The sequence below is a fragment of the Hemicordylus capensis genome, chromosome 1 (assembly GCF_027244095.1).
Source record: "Hemicordylus capensis ecotype Gifberg chromosome 1, rHemCap1.1.pri, whole genome shotgun sequence".
Taxonomy (NCBI): domain Eukaryota; kingdom Metazoa; phylum Chordata; class Lepidosauria; order Squamata; family Cordylidae; genus Hemicordylus; species Hemicordylus capensis.
In genome coordinates, this window is record NC_069657.1 from 202403924 (window position 1) to 202426059 (window position 22136).

The window sequence follows — 22136 nt, forward strand, 5'->3', positions numbered from 1 at the left end:
AGCATTCTATTTCAATTGGATATGCATTCAAGAAAAACACATCTAAAATAATAACCATACTTTTTAAAAAATACTGCCTATAATCACTTTCAAATAGGAATACTAAATGCTGTGCTAGAGTAATATCACAAGCCATAACCTCAGCAGTGGCATTGTGCTAGTGATTTGGATACTGTAGTATTAAAACAACTTTCAGCAGTGAAGTTCATGACTCTGAGAGCTCTATTCACCTGATCGTGAGCTAGTTGGATTTGTTCTCTTTTGATAGCAACTTCTTCTCTAGTTCTTGATATTCTCTCTTGCTCCCTGCGTTTGTCAACAGCAATGATTGTCGGAACTACGGTAGTTCTTTCAGCTTCCTTTTTTATCTGATCATCATAGCAAGAACAGAATTGTTTAAGTTACATAATGTCTCAAGCAGAAACATATGAAAATGGGAGATGATTCTGGAATGCATGGGCAGGGAAAGGGTTAACAGAATTAAAGGGCTTAAAGGGGTTGTCCATTGCAGAATGCCCCAAAGCCTGTAATGGATAGATATCAAGGCATCATTGTTATCTGGCTGGCTAGTTAATCATCAGAAGATTTAAATTTAGTATATGAATTCTTAAACCCTAAAAGTTCATTACAGGGAAGCTTTGGAAATATTAGGGCACTCCAAATGGAAAAAAAAATTCCCATTTTTCTTGAGGAAAGCAACATAAAAGGGGATTACACAGTTAGTATATTTATCAGAGAACTATGAGAATGCCAATGGAATGGGATATGAGCATGACTATCACGTTACCAATGCTTCTATTCACCTTTTCTTGGACAAGGTGGACTTGTTCTTGTTTGGTAGCAATTCCTTCTGTAGTTTTTACTATTGTGGCTGGCACTTTGGGTTTATCAGTGGTAATTACTACTTTGGGTACAGAAGGTTTCACAGGCTTCACAACTTCTTTCCTAATCTGATTTTTACAGTAAAAAGAGAGGTGTGATTATATATGGTGTTGCAAAAATGTTTACATGGACATCTGGGAAAAGCAGTCAGGGATCAGTAAAGCACAAGGGATTAAGAAAAGGCAAACATTTTAACACATCTATGTAGGCCGTAGAATTAGTATTACATATGCACTGCACACAGTTCTATTTTAACTCTATGTGATCTTATTAAATTTAGTAGAAGTACATTTAACTGGGGGAAGAGCAATTTGGCAATGTATTGATTAAGTGTCAAGAAATCACAGACTTATTTCCTTGAGTAATTAAAATGGCCTTCATATTTGGTGACTCATCAGTCAGCAAGAGTCCAATAATTTGCACAACTGGATTCCCAAAAGAATGTTTTTATTACCACTGGCTGATTATTGTAATCATCTCATGAACAAATTCCATGTAGAACTAGTTGCTTAAACGATAAATATTTGTTGGAATTGCAGGGCGACCTAAGTTACCACGTGTGATTTTTGAGATTTACTGAACTTAATTTGCCAATGCAATACAATGAGCCTTTCCTTTGTCCTATTTCCATGCTGAACTTCATGGCAGCAGGAACCATAGAAAATTCTCCAGTGAGAATGGATAATGGTTCCTTTGAGAGGAACCATGAGGTTCTCTTTTGAAGTTCACTTAGGAGAGTTTTCAATTCCAACCATAAGCAAAAAAAGGTAGGCCCAGTAACCTTTTGAACTGGGCAGATGTTTAGTGAATTTCACTGGACATATGGTAGATGCTGATGAATATAACTTTTTGTCCTGCTTGGTACCTGCAACAAATCCCACCTGGAGAATTTCAGCAATTTTTAAAGTGAAAATTCTGAGCAAGTTAGGAAGGAGAAATCATAATCCACAGAACGTCTACATTGAAGGTTCTAGTCTTGCAGTTCCTAAATATGCAAATCTCCTCTTGAAATCAAAGTGATTTTGGTTAGGATTGAATGACTGATCTGCTTCCACCAACAAAATTTACGACTGAGATGGAGGCAAGTTGATTCAATACATATCTTTAACAGCTATATTCACCTTTTCATGATGAGTGATGTGAATTTGTTCTCGCTTGGTAGAAATTTCTTCTCTAGCTCTTGAAATCTGTTCTTGTTCCTTACGTGTATCGGTGGCAATTATTACCTTGGGTACAGGAACTTTTGCTGGTTCCTTTATTATCTGATGTTTACATTGGGGGGGAAAACAGGGTTTCAGTTATATCAGATCTCAAAAACAAATCACATACCTTTATCCAATAAGATGGGTGTACCTCCTAGAGGCCACGATCCAAAACAGAGCTAGTGCACAAGCATATTGAAGCATATTGAACTCAATGGGCTGAAGTGCAATTAATTCTGTGATGCATAGTAACAATAACACTGGAATGTTTACGTCCTATATCTGGATAGTACTGTTTAGACTTGCAGTTATTAAATCCTGTAGGTGTAATCCTGAATTTGATGGAGTCTGATCTAAGATAATACTTTAGAGAAACACTAGTATTTTAACATTTAGGCTGCATTCATGTGAACAAAGGCAAACAGCAGTAGATACTCATAGGGGTTTTTCCTGAGAGTAGAGTTGTATCATTTGCATACTCATTTTCACAGGAATTCTTTCCTCAGAAGGATAATTCTGTTCAGGAAAGTAAATAGGATATTCCAGAGTATTTTGTTTTGGGGACAAGGGGTACTCTCTTTTTCTACAGTAAACTGAATCACATTTGAAAGTGGTAGAGCAAGCCCTATGCTGGTAAAGCTCACATATGTGAGTACTGCAGGAACAGGGAGCAGTCCTCTTTAACCTATCCTCTTTAACTCTTCTCCAAGGGCCTGTTCTGAATCTAGAAAAAGAGAGTGTCTCAGGTTTCTGCATGCACTAGTCCAACCCATCCCAGGCTCTTCCTGCCCCACTCTCCCTAGGTAGTTAGATAGTGACATCTGACATGATGTGATATCAAGTTTGTCTGTATCTCTTTCAGTCTGTGGATGGATATCAAGTTGAGATTGAACTTACATAGACGTAATGTGGTTCTCTACCTGGAGAGAGCCAGGTGGGCCTGGGGACAATGCACTGAGCCTATCATCGTGGGTTTAATTTGCCATAATGGCACAGACCTCTATTCTATGAGAATATAAATAATACTGTTCCATGAGGTTCTTACTGAAAGGTCATAAATTGGGTTAAGAACAAATATAGCTATAACTGACCTACCTTGTTTCTGCTTAGGAACTAAACAGTTGCATGCAAAACAATCCAGAACATTTTTATACCTAAAGGTTATAAGTATGTACCTAACAAAACCAATTTCCACTCTAGTAACTCAACTTTAGCGCAATTTTTCATAACGATTTCTCCATCAACATTCAATTTGCAGTAAAATATTTAAGAGCAGGGGTACATCCAGGGGTTTGCTTTTCTGAAATGTTTCAGGGAGGCAAAGTGACCTCAAAGAAGACACATAGTGGAATCAAGCATAACATGGCCACATGCTCACAGAGAACCACTTCACAGAGAGCCCTATGATGTTTACAATACTTCATCAATGGATGGAGCAGTGGTGTGACATTACGAGACACGACTCACAGAGAATGAGGGAGGAGCAGGCACTCCAGAACTCTTTCTCAGGGAAAATATTTACAAAGCAGTTATTTTAAAGTCCATTCACATAACTGGCTAGAAATAACAGCCAGAGCTCATGAAAGGGGCTGGCTCCTTTGAGCAGCCAATCCCCCACTCCACATCACAAGCTGCTTTTGAAATTTCCCTCAATTTCAAAAGCAGTTTGCCAGACAGATGTAATCAGCCAATCAAAATACATATAAATATTGTATTTAATGCAAAGCCCAAATAAATAATAAACATAATAAAATACATATTATGATCAAGAAAGACTTAAGGGAATGTCGGCAATGCCCAATGTAATTAATGGAGTGAATGAGTGAAGTCACAATATGCACATACATTCTGTTATGCCATTCTTCAGGTCATAACAAACAAGACAAATAGGAAGTGGATGCATGGTTTATCATTGTCAATGAAGTAAGATGAAACTTGCAAATGAAACAGAAGACAGACATGATTTTCCCATGGGTAAACAGGTACTATTCACCTTTTCCTGAGTGATGTGTATTTGTTCTTGTTTAGTAGCAAGTCCTTCTCTAGTTCGTGATATTACCTCTTGTTCTCTGGCTTTGCCAGTAGTAACTACTATGGTAGCTTCCTTTTTAATCTGATTTTGGTGGCAGAAACAAAGAAAATGAAGCCATAACATTTGATTTAACAGATTGTCACTTTTTTTAAAAAAAAATCACAAATATAATGGCAAGTGAAGGAAAGTATGCTTGGGAAAGTGTTATTTTAAGCTTAACAGAGGGGGAAACTAAGTCATTATTAGGAACACCTTTGTCAGTAATGTAAATTAATTTAAACAGGTTAGATTAACCAAACAAACTATCTAGGTATCTTATTCAAACACTTTCATTGGGGTTATTAAAAGGGAATTTGAGCCATCTCCATATAAATGGTGTAAAATGGTTAGCTGATTCCTGCTATTAATAGAAAATGGATTGATATATTAGGTGATTCCACTGGCAATGGCTTATATTCAAATGCATCTGTATAATTAATGCATGCTTATATATAGAATAAAACACTTGCTAGTATTTTGTTAATTGAGTGCTAATGCATGCACTGATTGTGTGTAAAGCATGGCAGGGGAGCGGGGATGTTGTATATATAGAAGAGCTTTGTTTTACTTCTACCTGCTCCTGGACAGGTTGAATGTGTACTGCAGTCATGGCTGTCCTTTTGGCAGTCTGTTCTACAGCACTTGGAACAGGTTCTCTCACTCTGGCCATGTCAACAGCAGCAACTACAGTAGCAACAGCTGCTGTTTTCTCAATGCCCTGTAGGACCCAAATGAGTCATATGAAAAGTCATCTCTTTCCCCCCACATATGGATAAAACATAACAACATGAAGAGTAAGCACAAGACAAACAGGTGTCTTTCTGCTTAGTTCTATTTAGACATTCTAGCACCACTGTCTAAATAGCTGCGTAAGCAAATACTGACACAGCGTCCGTGAAATTCCACTTAAAGGGACCTATTCATTGTCATAGCCTCATAGATGAGCAATGTTCTTCAGCAATGCCAGTCAAAGGTCTTACCTCTGTAGCTGCAGCAGCAGCCCCAGCAGCAACACCAATTCCAACAGCCGCCGCTGCAGTGCCACTAATTGTGACCTGTTCTTGGACGCCGTATCTCCCTTCCCATCTTTCTTCGGTCTGTAACTGGGTAGTGCTTGTAGTTACTCTGGTGTCCTTCATTCTTGTTTCAGATGTAGCTACGTAGCCTTCCTGCTTCCAAGGAGGAAGTACCTCAGTGCCTCCCACTGCCATTGCCTGTGTTCTCCGGACCAACGTCGGGGATTTCACAGGCCGAATAGGCGAAGTGGAAACTGAGAGCCTCGCAACCCCAGCAGGAGATACGGACCTGACAAATGAACACAACATGGTTGATGCTATGGAAAACAGTCCACAAAAATATTTTTAATATAGCCTTAATGTCTGGCCACAAGTCAGAACATCCTAATATGATGACACAGATGTCTGTGTACGAACTGATAATGCTATGCTTACAGGAAATCTATAGAGCAGGAAGGGCTGTGATCAGCCAGAGCAACCCATCCCATTAAAATCAAGAACATTTTAGCAAGACAATAAATACTTTGGCTGAAGCTGCAGTCCTAAGCATACTTACATGAGAGTAACCCCCCTCAAAATCTATGGAATTAAGTTCTGAGTAAGCAGCATGCAGAGGAACTGGTCCAATTCAGCCCTATCAGCCGGGAATTAGTGCATTGTCATGACTATGTTAAACTCATGAATTGAAAGGCTTGCTGTTCAATAGCATTACCCACAGTTTTCAGTTTTGGTTTTTATTTGCTGGATTGTTTGTGAGGGTATTCACATGGCCATTCAAGAGCAAAGGGAGGCAGCGGGGGGGGGGAGGGGGGAGCCTGCGAAACCTAACCTTCCCCCCAGACAATCCCTCTGAGGTTGCTGGGAGTGCAGACCACACTCCTGGAGCTCTGGAGGCCAGGATGAAGCGTCCCAGCTTCTGGGTATCCTGCAATGCATCGTGAACCTAGTGTGGTGCATTGATGGATTTCCAAAGGGGATGGGCACTCTACATGCAAGTCAAGGAGATACACGACTGCGGAGCCTGGGTTAATGGAGAGCTCACTCCCTTAACCCCAACTAGAAACTGGGCTAAAAAGCCGGGCTAGGCGGTGTTGCCCTGCCAGGATCGGACCCGATCTTGGCGTTTCTCACATGCAGCCTAACCCAGGCTGAGCTTCACTAGCTTGGTTTAGGCTGCACATGAGAACAACCTTTGGGTTTCTGTGTGTATTCTGCCAAAGATTTCAGGCTATAACTATTAAATGAAAGGGGTATGGGGATTCAAGGATAAGATCCTGATTTCATTATAGCTTTCGTTCACATAAACATATTTAGGATCATACTGAAAACTGACTTAAAGCCCCCCTTTTAATTTAAAAAAATGGCAATTGATAAATATTTAATGCATTAACCATTTGTTTTGGTGATCCAGTGTGTTAGTGCTGAAAGACAGGCAAAAGCTACAACTATTTTAATCTTGAGGTAGGTTTTTTTCATATCATATATGGTTATTTATATTGACTGACATCGATGTAAACATGGATTTCACAACAGCACAATCCATGTAAGCACAGACGTCATAATACACAGGTCTGTGCATCAGTAAATGGAAGCTTTGTTCACAGTGAGCCTGTTTAATGACTATGGCGGCTATTTTACACATGTATGCCATCATTTGATGAATAGCTACCTAGTTTTCTGAAGGCTAGCAAAAGAAAATTTGTGGCACATAGGTCAGAGTTGTGTAGGGTTCAAGATGTATTTGTAAATCTAGTAAGACATAAATATTGCATTCTAATTCTACTCAGATACTGTTAGAGGAATTGCACTAATAATGGTACTGTGCCCTGTAGATGTCACTATTGTACTAATATTGCTGCATTTATATGACTGCTGGGATTTATCTATGGAGTTAGAAGCACTCCCCCCCCCATTACTTAATATATAGGGCTGGCATCAGGGATCTGCCAGGTTGAACATTGGTCAAGGGCTCATGGCTAACCTCAGAAGCCTGGTGAAAACAGATGGTGGATGCCAGTGCAGCTGCTGAGAAGCACTACAAGCTGACAACAATTCCTTCTGAAAACCACTGGAGATACTTACTTACTTACTTAATGTGATTGATTAGGAACATAGGAACATAGGAAACTGCCATATACTGAGTCAGACCATCGGTCTGTCTAGCTCAGTATTGTCTTCACAGACTGGCAGTGGCTTCTCCAAGGTTGCAGGCAGGAATCTCTCTCAGCCCTATCTTGGAGAAGCCAGGGAGGGAACTTGAAACCTTCTGCTCTTCCCAGAGAGTGGCTTCATCCCCTGAGGGGAATATCTTGCAGTGCTCACACATCAAGTCTCCCATTCATATGCAAGCAGGGCAGACCCTGCTTAGCTATGGGGACAAGTCATGCTTGCTACCACAAGACCAGCTCTCCTCCCAATTGATTGATTGATTTTTATACCACCTCACCCAGATGGTTCTAGGATCATTTCAATACTCACTAAAGACCAGGCTAAAAAGATATGTTTTTAGAACTCTTTGAAAGTTTGCTAAAACGTTTAGGGCCTTTTAAAAGGCTGCTGAAACTCTAATATCCATAGGGAGTGTATTCCAGAGCCCAGGAGCAGCTACAGAGAAGGCCTGATCCTGAGTTGCTGCCAGGTGAGCTGGCAGCAGCCAGAGATGAATTTCTCCTGACCTTAAAGTGTGGTGGGGATCATACTGAAGAAGGCGCTCTCCCAGGTAACCAGGTCCTAAGCTTACCTTAAGGGCAGCAGGTGTAGTAGCATTTTTCTGCAACCATACTGGCAGCTACTATAATCCTTTACCCATAAAGCAAAGCATCTACCCCCCCACCACCACCACCATTGTGCTCAGTAACACAAAAGCAGGAGCACTGCATTATAGGTAAAAAAAGATGTTGGTTACCAGGCAGTTTCTCGACCCTTTAACTGCAGCTAAGGGGGCCTGCAGACAGAGGCATTAAGCCAAGGGTTGCCATGAACTTGGCACTGACACTGACTATATAGCAACTCTTATTCAGCTGAAAAACCCACTCCTATGCAGGGGACAAGCACAACATTCTAATTGAGAAGTTGCATTCAAAGGATGTTCTGGGAATAAACATCCTATGTTAACTGAAGTTATTATTATTTAATATTTATAATATGCCATCAGTGTCACAACCAGAGACTAATATATCTGATTGTAATATTTCACAAAAATATGCCTTGAAAGAAAATGACAGGCACAGGAACCATGGTCATAGGATCACAGAGGAGAGAGAAGGAGAGGCTTGTAAAAGAAATGTGTGGTAAAAAGAATTTTGGATTTCTCACAAGTCCACTGATTGCTTTTGCAAAATGTCTCAGCCTCAGTTCGCCTTCTGCAAAATGCGAATAATGCATCGTCAACCTACCCACAGTGCTGCATAAATGATATCTAATAAGAAAGTTTCAACAACTGCACGAAACTAAACTCATCAAGAGGAGGGCAAGGAGAAGAAAAATTAGAACTGTTCATGGTCATTACCTGACTGGTGATGGTGTTGGAGCTCTAACATGCCTTACAGGAGATGGCGACTGTCTAATTGGAGATGGTGACTGCTGCCGTGCCATTTGTACTTTTGCAGCAATGATTGGTGGAGTTGGCGATTTGGAGGTAGGTCTAGGCGGCATCCGTGGAGGTGCCTTGTGGGGTAGCTGTTGCCCAGTGGCACTGTCTATAACCATCTCAGCAGTTGTAAGTGCTCTGGCATCAAAGTGGGCTTCTATCTTCTGAAATGCAAGCATCAAGAATGGCCATGAATCATTGCAGTGTTAGACCAACATCTAAAATGCCCAGAAAAGCCATATGTTGAAATACAAACCTTTTCAATTCTGGCTTGTCTTGTAGTTTGTGTAATCTGAGCAGTCGAAACAATTGTCTTTGTCTTTTTAGCAGGGACTGCTTCTTCCTCACCTAATGGAAAGGAAAGAAAGATTCATAAGTGGTAATAAACAATAATTGGTTTCACAGGGGAAAAGAGAGTAAAATCTGTTGTTCCAATTATTTATGTGCACATATAAACATCACAGGAGAAAAATTAAATGACCATCTGCTTTTCTTGAGTTGCTATAGACAAATAATGGGGGGCACAGTTGGTATAAGATTACACTTTTTGTAAAGCTATGCAATTAGGCCTACCGTATAAGCTGCATAATAATTAAGACTTTGACTGGATGTTTCGGAATCATTGCTGTATTTCATATAAATAGTCTAGAAACACATTACTGAAACATCAGAATATGTTCTTTTTATAAGTATTATTTGGTGGCCTTCATGACTACACTTCTCACTTTTGCCAAGTTTCATGTGTTCCTTTGCTATAAACCTCATTTGTTATTGGACGGTCTCTGCAAGATATTACTGTCCCAATCCAGTTAAGAGACATATGCCATGGAAGCAGACGTCTGCACGTCTGCTTCCTAGCTGGGTAGGAAATCATGCATGCAGATGTGGTTGCACACACAATTCACAACTTGTTCCAACAGTCAAGGTGGGTGACTGGGATCCTTTTTTTAAAGCTGCAACCCTGCATATCAGCTGTTTGAGGGAGGGAGGGAGCAGGATTCTGTTGTCGTCCCCCCACCCCATCTGCTTCTCTGCCAAACAGCCAGTTGGTATGATTTTCGTTTTCATCAAAAGGACTCTGCGTGTACAACTTGGCTATTCTTTGTTTGTTTAATTGATTGATTACATTTATAAACTGCCCCATCCAGAGGCTCTGGACGGTGTACCATCTTATTGTCACAAGATGGTAAGCATGAATCAGCAATGAAAAGTATATGACACCAAAAATATTTACAAAATAATTATTTGAATATGCCTGCACATTTTATTCTTTCATTGGCTGAAATTGCTCTTTATATAAAAATTATTCATCCTTCAGCTGCAAATCATTATGGGCTCTTTGTGGCACCAGAGGTAGTTAAGTTATACATTGCCTTAAAATAAAGACCTTATTATTTACCACGCCTCATATCCTTTTCATTCCTACAAACTGATGTAGGGATATAGATGACATCTTTTTTTTCTGACTTGTAATTGAGATGATCTGCATGAATCTGATAAGTGTGTGTGTGTGTGTGTGTGTGTGTGTGTGTGTATATATATATATATATATATAATTTTCTATAGTTTTTTTAAGAATAGCTTCCTCTTGAAACATGTTGGGACTCCTAATGGTTCCCCTTCCCACTAGTAAATTATGACTGTGACCCAGAAAATTCCTGTTTTTGTTTTTCTCTTTGCAGCTGGGACCATTGTACAGAACAAGGCAGCCCATACTTGCTTTGACCTCTGCTGGTACACTGGAGCCCAATGGAAGCTGGCATAAACTTAAGCATGTGTGTCATTTTGAAACTACAATACAGAGCAGGAACAAAGCTACAAGGATAAGGATTCAAGCAATGGCTGGCTGGATTTCATATCAAATCAACTTTTTGTAAATATTCAGTTAAAAACCAAGACAATAATAAAGGTGCCCATTTTGTTTCACACACACACACAATGTGAAGAAAGAAAGGTATAATCATTTCTCTTTTACTAACAGGAGAAGAAAAGCAAAGAGATTTAGTTATTTAGTTTTATTTTATTTTATTCTATTTGCTGGCAGCTATTTTTTTCTTCCGCTCAAGCTAAGGTATTTATGATAAGTTTCAGCTCAAGTGAATCACAGCTAAGTTATAAATGTTTTGTGAGACATGATGCTGATGGATTTGTTGACAGAACACTAATCATGATGTTCTACTTTGCCATGATAATACGATTTGTGTGCATTTTTTTATTTTCATGGCTCACAAACTTCTGATCTATTACCTTGAACTAGCAGTTCGGCTGTTGAAGTAGCACGTCCCACGCTATTTGTGGCATTTACTGAATAGGTTCCGGAGTCTTCGGGGTAAGCTTCTGCAATTATTAAACTGTAGAGGTCTCCTTCTTGAAAAATTTGAAAATCGGGGGAGCTTTTAATTTCTGCTCCATCCCGATAGAACTTCACCACAGGTGTAGGGATTCCAGTCACTCTCACATCAAGTCGAACTTGACTTCCTTGTTTTGCTGTCATGCTCTGTAGTCGTTGTGAAAAGTTTGGTGGTGCTGTTTCAGCTGTAAGTTTAGTTGAAGAAAAAGAAGTGTGCTCAACTGAGAATCACAGAAGGACAAAAGCAATACAACTCACAGAATAGTTGATATTATCCGTCTGACCCTGAAATGCTCCATATGCTTACACATTTCTATGGCTGTACTCCCTGCCCCACACCTCACTCTCCTGTCCGCATTCAGATGTTATGGAGAGGAGGCTCTCTGCAACCAGGGAGACTGCAGAGAGGAGGGGAAACTTGATGTGCAGGCTTCCTTCTTGCATGAAGGACAGGCCCGCACAGCCAATCACAGCCGGAGAAGCTTCCTCCCTCAACTCTGGTTTCAGACAGCTCAGCCTGCAGTTCCACATTCGGATGTACTACAGGCAGCTCTTAACCTCAGGTAGGCGTAGTGAATGTCACTACAACCCAAGGGTTCAAATTGGAGTTTGAAGAGCAAAACCTTGGGTTGCTCCCCATGCAGGACCGGGGTTTCATGCATGAAACGTGCCTCAGGTTTGGCAACCAATGGCTCTTCAACTCTGGTTTCCTGTTACATATGAATGGGACCTATGTGTGAGATTTTATTTTTAAAAAATATATAGGGAAGATTACATACACCAACATAAGGGCTGTGAAGAGCAGGTTATAAGGTGATTAGGTTCCCCTGAAATAAGTGGACATAATCCATAGGAATTGGTTCACACAATTGCTGTCTTAAATTACTGCAATCCCATATGCCACTCACCAACACACAATATACAACATAAAGTATGACACGGGCCATGATCTGTTATTCTTAAATTCATTTTCAAGGAGAAACTTCCATGAGGTTCTTGCGGGTATGTCACATGAAGCTTTATGTGTATGATAGGAGCAGCATGTTTAGATCTGTGCCTGGCCTCATAGCCAGGATTTTCAACTGGCTCAGAGTTCCAAGAAAGTGTGTTTAGGATTGAGGTTAAAAGTATATTATGAAGAAACCCATCATGAGGCAGTCTTTGAGAATTTTGAAGAGGTGAAAGTGAGTAGATTGCTCAAAAAGCACTGGCCAATATCTAGACTAATGCTGTGTGTATACAGCAAATGTGCAGCACATGCTACAAGGGGGGTGCAATTTTGTTCAGTCTCCCCTTCCCTCTTTAGCTGACTGTGACTCCAGAAAATATGCCCTTCAGGGCTGCATGACCATCAGGGACATATTTTTGGAAGTCACAGTTGGCTGCAGAGGGAAGGGGAGACTGACAGATAGTGCCTCTCCCCTGTAGTGCACATGCAGCATTACTGCACATGCCCTTCATTTTTCTGGCTATTGGCCACTGATCATTTCATGTTTAAGAATTCATCTTTATGGGCCCGTTTCACTGAGTTTCAGGGGGCAGTGTTGATTGTTGCCAGTCCTCTGTTAACAACACACCTGTGACGAGTAGTTCGGCAGTACTAGTTGCTTGTCCAGATCCATTGGTGGCTTGTAGGGTATATCTTCCACTGTTAGCTGCTGTCACGGTGGGGATCACAAGTTTAGCGCGGCCATCACTAAACGAGATCTGCACACCGGGCAGAGTTGCAGCAGAAAGAACCTGGCCATCCCGATACCAGCTCACCTCAGGAACTGGAAAACCTGTGGGAGAATAATGAGAATGAAAGCAAGATCAGTAAGGTTGCCATGGCGGTGGTGGGTATTGGAATATCTCTGCATGTTCCTAAGTCATTCAGCAAGCGGATTAGAAATATCATGGTTGAGTCTTGCCTTTTCTCATCAGGATCAACAACCTCAGATCTTATTCAGGCAAAATAAAGTTTTCCCCTCTTAGAGATATCATATAGCTGTTTTTTTAAAGTAAGATTTAGAAACTGAAAGAGGAAACCCTAAAAATAAAATATCTTAGCTGGACAACACACATATCCTCCTTTAAGCACAGGAATATCTTGTTCCAATAGATAAAGCAGGTACTAAGGTGTTCTGAGAAGGTTGTTTGATTTCACAATTTATCTCTTAAAATCTCTTGCGACCCTCTAATCACAAACCAAAGATAGTTTTATCTGAATTTAAAATGGGAGGAATGGATGAGAAATGAAATATGATGAGTTGAATTTAACACTTGCTACTTAATTATTATAAAGGAATTAAGCAGTGCAATGCAAGTTAAATTCAGCTGTCATGAAGCTCAGGGTGTTAAAATTATCTTTGCCCTAAACATTGTGGCTGAGATCCAAAAAGGGGCTACTTTCAGCATGCCCAGTGGGGGAGGGGTGGACTTGTTTTGATTTGAACAGCCGGAGTTCCTTGGCTCTTGGAAGTCCCTTCTGGTTCATAAGTGATTTGACATGGAGCTTGGTGAGATGCTGTTTAGGAAAGAGATGCCCCAAAGACACTTTGTGAATGCAGAACTAGCTGTGCAATCTCTTGAACCCTAACTAAATATTTTTAAGCTATACTTTATAACATAAGCATATAATGAGGGAGCTCCATATCTCACACCAGCGTGGTTAAAATTATCGGCTATAGGCTGGAACTTCCAGTTTCAAATCTCAGCCTCGCCATGAACTTAATAGATAAACTCTTTGCTTGAAAGGGACATAGGAAGCTGCCATCTAACAAGTCAGACCATTGGTCCATCTCACTCAGTATTGTCTACACAGACTGGCAGTGGCTTCTCCAGGGTTGCAGGCAGGAATCTCTCTCAGCCCTATCTGCGGAACTTGGGACCTTCTGCCTGCATTCTTCCCATTTATAACAAGGAAGTACTAAGAGAATATTAATTCTGTCCTAAATTAATGACTGTTGTACGGATTCCTGAATGAATTTGGTAGTGTTTTGATTACTTTGAAATGTGCTATATAAATATTGTATTACTATTTGTGTTGCAGACTGAATGGTTCTACTTTAAGATTCTGTTGAAAAAATCCAATTTGCTGTTTTTAATATACAGTTTACAACACCACTGTAATATAATATGTAATGTTTGACTTATAAATCCATCTGTATTCTTACTTTGCATTATCAAAGGTAGAGAAAGGCTACATTTTAAATTTGTGATGAATGATAAGAAAAAAATGCAAACGGCAACCGTAAAAGTTACACTTTTTGTGATTTAGGAGGTCAGATTTCAAGAGATACAAATTGTTCACAGATTTTAGAGCATCAGAAAAACCAAATACTGAATCATTGTCAGGTCTGTCTGAATTGATGAGTGACTTTGGGGGAAGAGGGATTTACAACGTCTTGCAATATGAGTTAGTGTTACAATAAGTTTACTATGTGTAAAGGCTTGGACAGAAAACGAGAGTAGTGGAGATACTTTCAGAAATGCTGCATTTCATTGTGGTGCCCAGCACCCAGAGAAACGTAAGGGAGTATTCTTAGGGCTAAGCTGAACAAACTCTAGTCTCGTTCATTTACCAAGGAGTCCAGTGGGTAAAGCAGAAGGAAGTAAGAGAAGGAATTTTTTTAACCTATATGGGCATCAGGAGAAGGGTTATGACTGGGTGCAGGACCTGAATGATTGAGGGTACATTGGATGTTTGGGTTGGAACTGTTGAGCCTTATGAAGCTTTATACCAATGGAGAAGGATGAAGTCCAACGCATTTCCTGATCAATTAGTGCCTAGATAACCTTAGTTCTATAGTCCTGTGCCTCTTTGGGCTTCACCCTCAGTGAAGGAACTATAAAAGGATTCCCATCTCTCCTCTCTGAGAGGAGGATGGAAAGCTAGCTAGGGTCTGGTGATTAATGTGGGACAATGGCTGAAAATAATGATTACTGTGTGGTAAGTGGACCATGAAGAATTTTCTCTGACCTGGTGCAAACTTCTAATGCACTTATTAACATTACCAAAAAGTGCTCATTAAAACTAAGTACGTTTTTTCACAATATGCTCTTCCTAAGGAGCTCAGTGTCATTGCAGATTTTAGTAAAGTTGTGCCAGCGAGTCAGTGTCAACTCCTGGCGACCACAGAGCCTTGTGGTTTTCTTTGGTAGAATACAGGAGGGGTTTACCGTTGCCATCTCCCGCAAAGTATGATGTCAGCATCTTCCTATATTGCTGCTGCCTGATATAGGTGTTTCCCATAGTCTGGGAAACATACCAGAGGGTATTCAAACCAGCAACCTCTTGCTCCCTAGGCAAGTTACTTCCCCGCTGTGCCATTAGGTGGCTTGCTGATTTTAGTAGCATGTCCAATGTATATACAGAACCCTGTAAGTGGGTTCTAGTTTGTAATTCTGGTTTGTGGTTGGTTTGCTTTTAAGCTTTTAAGCTTGTGAAGCACCTTAAAATTAGATAATTGAAATACTGCTTGCGCTCTCTCTCTCAATAAACAAACAAACAAACAAACAAACATAAAATTGGGAGGCACCCCAGTTATAACTCCAATTACTCAGTGATAAATTAGTTAGATATATGACAGTAGCAGTTCTGTCGGCTTCAACACAGAACTGTTCCCAATTCCATAGGAAGAGGTGGGGGTGGGGCTTCTGATTTTAATAACAAAGTGCATGTGTGGGTAAGGAGTGTAGAACCTTCCCCTTGCCCATGGTTTACCCCCACACAATTCTCTTCTCAAACGTTTTCCACCTCAGCCAAACTCATATTGTCAGCTGGGAGAAAAGTGTTTGTGGGGAGAGGCTGCAGGGATATGAGCAGTGGGTACAGGGGGGCGGGGGGGCCCTCATCTGCATGTTCCTCTTGCTGCTAAAATTGCACACATGTTTAAAGACATGGAACTGTCACCATCATGTCTAGTTTGGTCCTCAGAAGAAAAGGCAATGAAATGTTCTCTCAGGTAAATGTTTTTAAGATCCTACATTAGGTAGGATAAGTTCCCCAAGTAAGCACGTGGATCCAGGTACTAAGCACCCATAAACTGATTGACTGACTGTCTTCTCCTTTCTCTAATAACTAGGGGTGTGCAATTTGGGTTTTCGGGTGATTCGGCTTGGACCCGAACCGAATCACCCCTGTTCTGTTTTGTGCCCGAATCTGGGTCACCCGAATCACCCTTGATTCGGTTTGGATTCGGATTTAATCCAAATCTGAATCCAAATTGATTTGGGGGGGTTAAAAGGGGACCAGGGGCAAAATTTTGGGGTGGGGTGGTAGTGCCCAATGGATAGAGTCTACCACCCCAATTTCAGGGGGATTGGGAAAAATCCTGATTTTTGGTGAATTTTTAAAGTTTTAGTGACTTTGGGGCAGTTCAGGGGCATAGCATGGGATCTGGGCAAAAGGAGTGGGGTGGGGTGGTAGTGCCTAATTGGTGCAGGCTACCACCCCAATTTCAGGGGGATTGGGCAAAGGGCTGATTTTTGGTAAATTTCTGAAATTTTCATGTCTTTGGGGTAGATTGGGGCATATTGGGGCAGAAAGTGGGGCCTGTGGCAGAATAGTGGGGTGGGGTGGTAGTGCCTAATGGGTGGAGGCTACCACCCCAATTTCAGGGGGTTTGGACAAAGGGGTGATTTTTTGAGAATTTTTGAAGTTTTAGTGACTTTGGGGCAGTTTGGGGGCAGAAAGTGGATCTGCCCCAAAAGAGTGGGGTGGGGTGGTATTGCCTAATGGGTGGAGGCTACCACCCCAATTTCAGGGGGATTGGGCAGAGGGCTGATTTATTGAGAATTTTTGAAGTTTGGGTGTCTTTGGGGCAGATTGGGGGCAGAAAGTGGATCTGCCCCAAAGGAGTGGGGTGGGCTGGTAGATAGTGTCTAATGGGTGGAGGCTACCATGCATCCCCAATTTAAGAGTGTTTGGGCAGGGGGTGAATTTTGGTGAATTTATTTTTATGAGGTTTGTCTTCATAAGGTGAAGTGTGCAAAATTGATTACTTCCTCATATTATTCATAGTAAAGGAAAGTGTGAAAAAGTGAAAGTGGGGTCATGAGAGTTGTTTAATTGAAAAAAATCTCATTTGCTATGATAGAATGAGAATTCACACCTCAGAAGTTTTCCTTTGGGGCAGATCCACTTTCTGCCCCCAATCTGCCCCAAAGACACCCAAACTTCAAAAATTCTCAAAAAATCAGCCCTCTGCCCAATCCCCCTGAAATTGGGGTGGTAGCCTCCACCCATTAGGCACTACCACCCCACCCCACTATTCTGCCACAGGCCCCACTTTCTGCCCCAATATGCCCCAATCTACCCCAAAGACATGAAAATTTCAGAAATTTACCAAAAATCAGCCCTTTGCCCAATCCCCCTGAAATTGGGGTGGTAGCCTCCACCCATTAGGCAATACCACCCCACCCCACTCCTTTTGTCCAGATCCCATGCTATGCCCCTGAACTGCCCCAAAGTCACTAAAACTTTAAAAAATCGCCAAAAATCAACCATGAACCGAATCACCCAAATTTTTTGGGTCCGAAATTCGGGTGATTTGGCTCGTGCCCAAAAAATATCGGGGGACATCGGGGGTGATTCGGTTCGGCCCCGAATCACCCAAAATTGTTCATTTCGGGCACAGATCGTTCTGTGCCCGAAATTTTTTGCACATCCCTACTAATAACCATACAGTTCCCAACACAGAAGAGAGAATTAGAGTAAATCAGCATAAGAAGAAGGATAAAGAGTAGGAGAGGAGAGCTGGTCTTGTGGTAGCTTGTCCCCTTAGTTAAGCAGGGTCTACCCGGGTTGCAAATGAATGGGAGACTAGAAGTGCGAGCACTGCAAGATATTCCCCTCAGGGGATGGAGCCGCTCTGGGAAGAGCAGAAGGTCCCAAGTTCCCTCCCTGGCTTTGCCAAGATAGGGCTGAGAGAGATTCCTGCCTGCAACCTTGGAGAAGCCGCTGCCAGTCTGTGAAGACAATACTGAGCTAGCTTGACCAATGGTCTGACTCAGTATAAGGCAGCTTCCTATGTTTCTAAGGAAGCCACCTTGCTAGGAGGGCAACTATGCAATCAGAGCTGCAGGGGAAAATTGGCATAAAAGTGGAACTGAGCCCTGGCCAAGTTGTTCTCATGTCTTAGGCTGGTTCTGCATTTGGGTCATTGCCTATGTTTCATGGCTGCATCCTAGAATATCATATTGCCTAAGACCACCTATTGCCTTTGAGCCACTTGTGGTATGTGTTCTGAGTCATGGGGTATTTTCATATTGTCCCGAGTTCCAGCAATATGGCCTTAGTTTTAAAAACAAGTGGCTGCCCTAAGTTGCAGCATGATCTCATTTGGCTTGGCAGGACTTCCACTACTTATAAAATCAGCCTTGCTACCATTTTGAAATCAGCTTGTGGCATTGCACTGAAAGCAGGCATTGGGACTTTGGAATTTGATGTGGACCACTTTAGGCATCACTTACTGCAATCTTAAGATTGAAAGGATTTCCTAATTAAGCTCCCATTGGCTTGAAGACCGGCTGCTATCACCGTGATCCACAAACTAACCCAAGAACCTGCACTTCAGTCAGCTTTGTGCTGATTCATACCAATGTTTCAGCATGAGACAGCTGCAGGGGGCGAAGCCTACCCTGCTCCCTCCCTAGTCAGCAACTGGATTTCCTGGACTGCTACTAAGAATGGAGAGCCCGATAGGAGTTAAGAACCCAGTTCCCCTCCCTCAAAAGTGGCCTGCTGACAGTCCTGTTATCAGAGATGCCACTTCCTCTGTCCCCTTCTTTTGTCCTTGGGTTGACAAATGGCACATTGAGGGCAAGTGGTAGCCTTCAGATGACCAGATGTGACCCAAGGGGTTCTAGCTGCTTCTCTTAGGCTAGACTGTGTTGCCATCCAGTCACTTCAGCTTGTGCCAGTCCAGTCACTTACATGGACTTTCAAGTGTTGAACTGGGATTTTGGCACACATCACTACTGCTAATGCTAATCCACACTTAGGTTGGGCTGTGTTGTCTTGCCAGAATCCAAAGTTTGCACATGGAAGCATATACTCCTTGACTCCTCCACATGGGTTGAAGTGGCTGTATGTCAGCATCGACTAGGCTTTTCTGCAGCTGCTATGCATAGAACCATTCACAAGAATAGACCCTTAGTACCCTGGATTTGGAATTATAATTAAACATAAGCAGTCCTACCCAAGGAGTTTGTGGATCATAGTTTGTGTCCAATTAACTGTAACTCACAGAAAAGGAAGGGATTTATACAACTCAAAACACAGCCAGCTTGCTAATGAGACCATGTGAAATGGCTGCTTCAGGCAGTGGGTTGGCAGAAGAGCATGGATTGTCTCCTTTGCTAAGCAGGGTATGCCCTGGTTTGTATTTGAATGGGAGATTATATGTGTGAGCACTATAAGATACTCCCCTTGGGGGGTGGGGCTGCTCTGGGAAGAGCATCACATGCATGCATGCAGAAGGTGCCAAGTTCCCTCCCTGGCATCTCCAACATAGGGCTGAGAGAGACTCCTACCTTGGAGAAGCCGCTGCCAGTCTGTGTAGACAACACTGAGCTAGGTGGACCAATGGTCTGACTCAGTACATGGCAGCTTCCTAGAAGCAGTGAATTGCCCGTCCGCTGCTCCTGCTGGCCTGCTATGTCCAGTTGCTTCCCAGTGCCTCTCCAAACCTTTGCCTGGTGGTGATGCATCAGTTGCCACCACTCTCTCCTTCTTCCTTCTCTGCTCATGCTTCTGTTATTTTCAGAAGCAGAGAGGAAGGAAGCAGAAGAAAGTGTGGAGGAGAAGAGTGCTGGGCTAGTATGCAGTGCTGCTCTATAGCCCAGCACTTTACTCTCTTCCTCCTCTGTGCTTCCTTCTGCTTCCTTCCACTCTGACTGTTGAAAATGCAGGAGGCTGGAGAGGAGGAGGAAAGGGAACCAGTGGCAATGCTGGCACCAGTGTACCATCAGGGAGGTGGAGACAAGAATGAGGGATGGGAAGAGTAGGGGTGGGGAGGGGAGTGGTATGCTCTGTGCATCCCCAGGGAAGTGGAGGAAGAGGACAGGGGAATGTGGTTGCTTCATCACCTCAGGCACCAACGGCAGCGGGAGGGGCAGCTTGGATGCGCCCTGACTGAAATCATTCATAACCAATTGCTTTGACTGTGTATTCCAAGCCTATATAACAAACAGCCTCACGGGCATGCACAGGCCACCAGGAAAAGCATTTTAGCCTTTTGGGCACTTGATAGAGACACTTGTTGTTTTATCATCGGTGTCTTGTTTCAGTGGAGTTGAAGACTGGAAAAACTGGGCTTGTGTGAAAAACACCGTAACCCAAACCCTGGACCCCATCATGGTCTCCTTAGAGTAAGAGGTGGGTACAATTGAGATACAGTTTTTAAAAAATTAAATATGAAACTGCAAAATATTCCAGATACCTATGAAGACCTTTGAAAGGTACATTTCACATGAGCATTAGCTCAATAAGCTGTCAGACTAGCAATGGCTTTTTGCCACGGGTGCTTTGTGAACACATCCCCCCCCTTGGCTAAAAATGTGGTGTCATGGCCCTGGCTGCTCAAACCTGTGCAGCTACCCTGCACAGGGTACCCTGTGTAACTGAAAACCTTCATATTGACCTCATTTTGCAATGTACATGGACTAAAGATGCTTTGAAACTATTTTGGAAGGAAACGTGTAATATGGTCCTCACAGACATTTGAATTGTAATCACACACCCTTGCTATATATTGACAGCAGCCTTTATGACCCCTATCTACTACTAGGAGAGGTTTGCACAGGAGCATCCCATGCTCCCAGTTAAATTGAGTACAAAAGGCTTCCTCAGAGCAGGGATCATGTGGCATCTGTGGAAGAATCCTGCCCCATGTGGGCTTCCCTAGCATGCTCAGATGCCACCCACCCACCCTCCCCCGGTGCAAGTTGGCAGCAGGGGTCCACCAGAGGAGGGGAGCAGAGGCATATAAAAAGAGACTTCTTAAATAGCTCTTGCAGGGGTGCTCCTAAATTATTTGAGGCCCTGAAATGATTGTCTCCCTCCCCCCCTCCCCCCGCATGCTTTGAGACCTCAGCAGACCAAAAAGAAATAATGACTGTAAGATGAAAGCCTTACCACTAATATGCGCCTCAAAGGTTGCGGCACTACCCTCCAGTGCCACAACACTTTGTAACGGCTGCGTAAATGTTGGCGCTTTTGTCGTCATCTTTATAGGCACTCTGAAAAGAAAGACAGAAATAAAAAGCGGTCATTAGCAGAACAGAGGAAGGTGATGTTTTTGGTGGCGCTTCATAGGGAACAATTTGCTTTTATTATCTTGGATTGGCTGTGTTAAATTTATAAAAGCAGCACAGGACTTCTTTTGTTGTTGTTTTTTGTTTTAATGGAGCACGATATAGGGCAGTTATTGCTCCCACACTACCTGTGTCTCTGATCAGTAAAGTCAGGACAAGAATTGTCATTGGGAGCCACATATTGTGAAGGAATATGTATGCAACTTAGAAGCCAACTTTCTGATCCTGATTCTGCTAGTATGCTACTTCCCGGCCTTTGTCGCATCCCTTAGCTGCTTGCCAATCCAGGTTACAGAGATGAGAAGACAGGGTGGGAAGAAAGAATCTCCATAAACATGAATGTGTCTGAAAATGCTGGTATCATTTTCCTTTTTTCACGGACTGGAATCACACTTTTAAATAGTAGCCATAAAAAATAATGGAAGTCTTCTATTTATTTGGTGTTTTAGAAGTGTGCTAAACCAAAAAAGGAAGAAGAAGAAGAAACAGCTTTTTCAGAATGCTGAATAGTTTCACTTTATGAAAGATGCTTAGAAAAAAACAGGGGGGAAATGAAAGATTTACATGAAAAATACAAGCAGCATAGTTGAATCTAGGTTATAGAAAGAGGGGCCAACTCTGAAATGTGAGCTAGGCTATATGATAACAACTGACATTGATGGTTTGAGCAACTGCAGGAAGGTGCAAAATGCCCCCCCTGTTAAAAAGTTTGTTGGTGTAACACAAT

At 42.1% G+C, this 22136-nt stretch overlaps 1 protein-coding gene across 50 annotated transcripts in view; it reads right to left on the reverse strand.

The window, feature by feature from the left end:
- Positions 1-22136, reverse strand: part of TTN (titin) — a 323095-nt gene that overhangs the window by 299358 nt on the left and 1601 nt on the right. For 47 of the 50 annotated variants that reach the window (XM_053269012.1, XM_053268970.1, XM_053268783.1 and 44 more), the window contains exons 2-12: positions 21231-21334; positions 12688-12891; positions 11008-11295; positions 9017-9108; positions 8680-8924; positions 5136-5460; positions 4730-4873; positions 4078-4197; positions 2004-2144; positions 804-950; positions 231-368 (exon numbers count right to left, since the gene is read on the reverse strand). In XM_053269012.1, the coding sequence (XP_053124987.1) occupies positions 231-368; positions 804-950; positions 2004-2144; positions 4078-4197; positions 4730-4873; positions 5136-5460; positions 8680-8924; positions 9017-9108; positions 11008-11295; positions 12688-12891; positions 21231-21321 (1935 nt within the window). In that variant the 5' untranslated portion in view covers positions 21322-21334. The remainder of the gene's footprint in view (positions 1-230; positions 369-803; positions 951-2003; positions 2145-4077; positions 4198-4729; positions 4874-5135; positions 5461-8679; positions 8925-9016; positions 9109-11007; positions 11296-12687; positions 12892-21230; positions 21335-22136) is intronic. The other 3 variants (XM_053268886.1, XM_053268842.1, XM_053268718.1) reach the window with 2 other exon arrangements.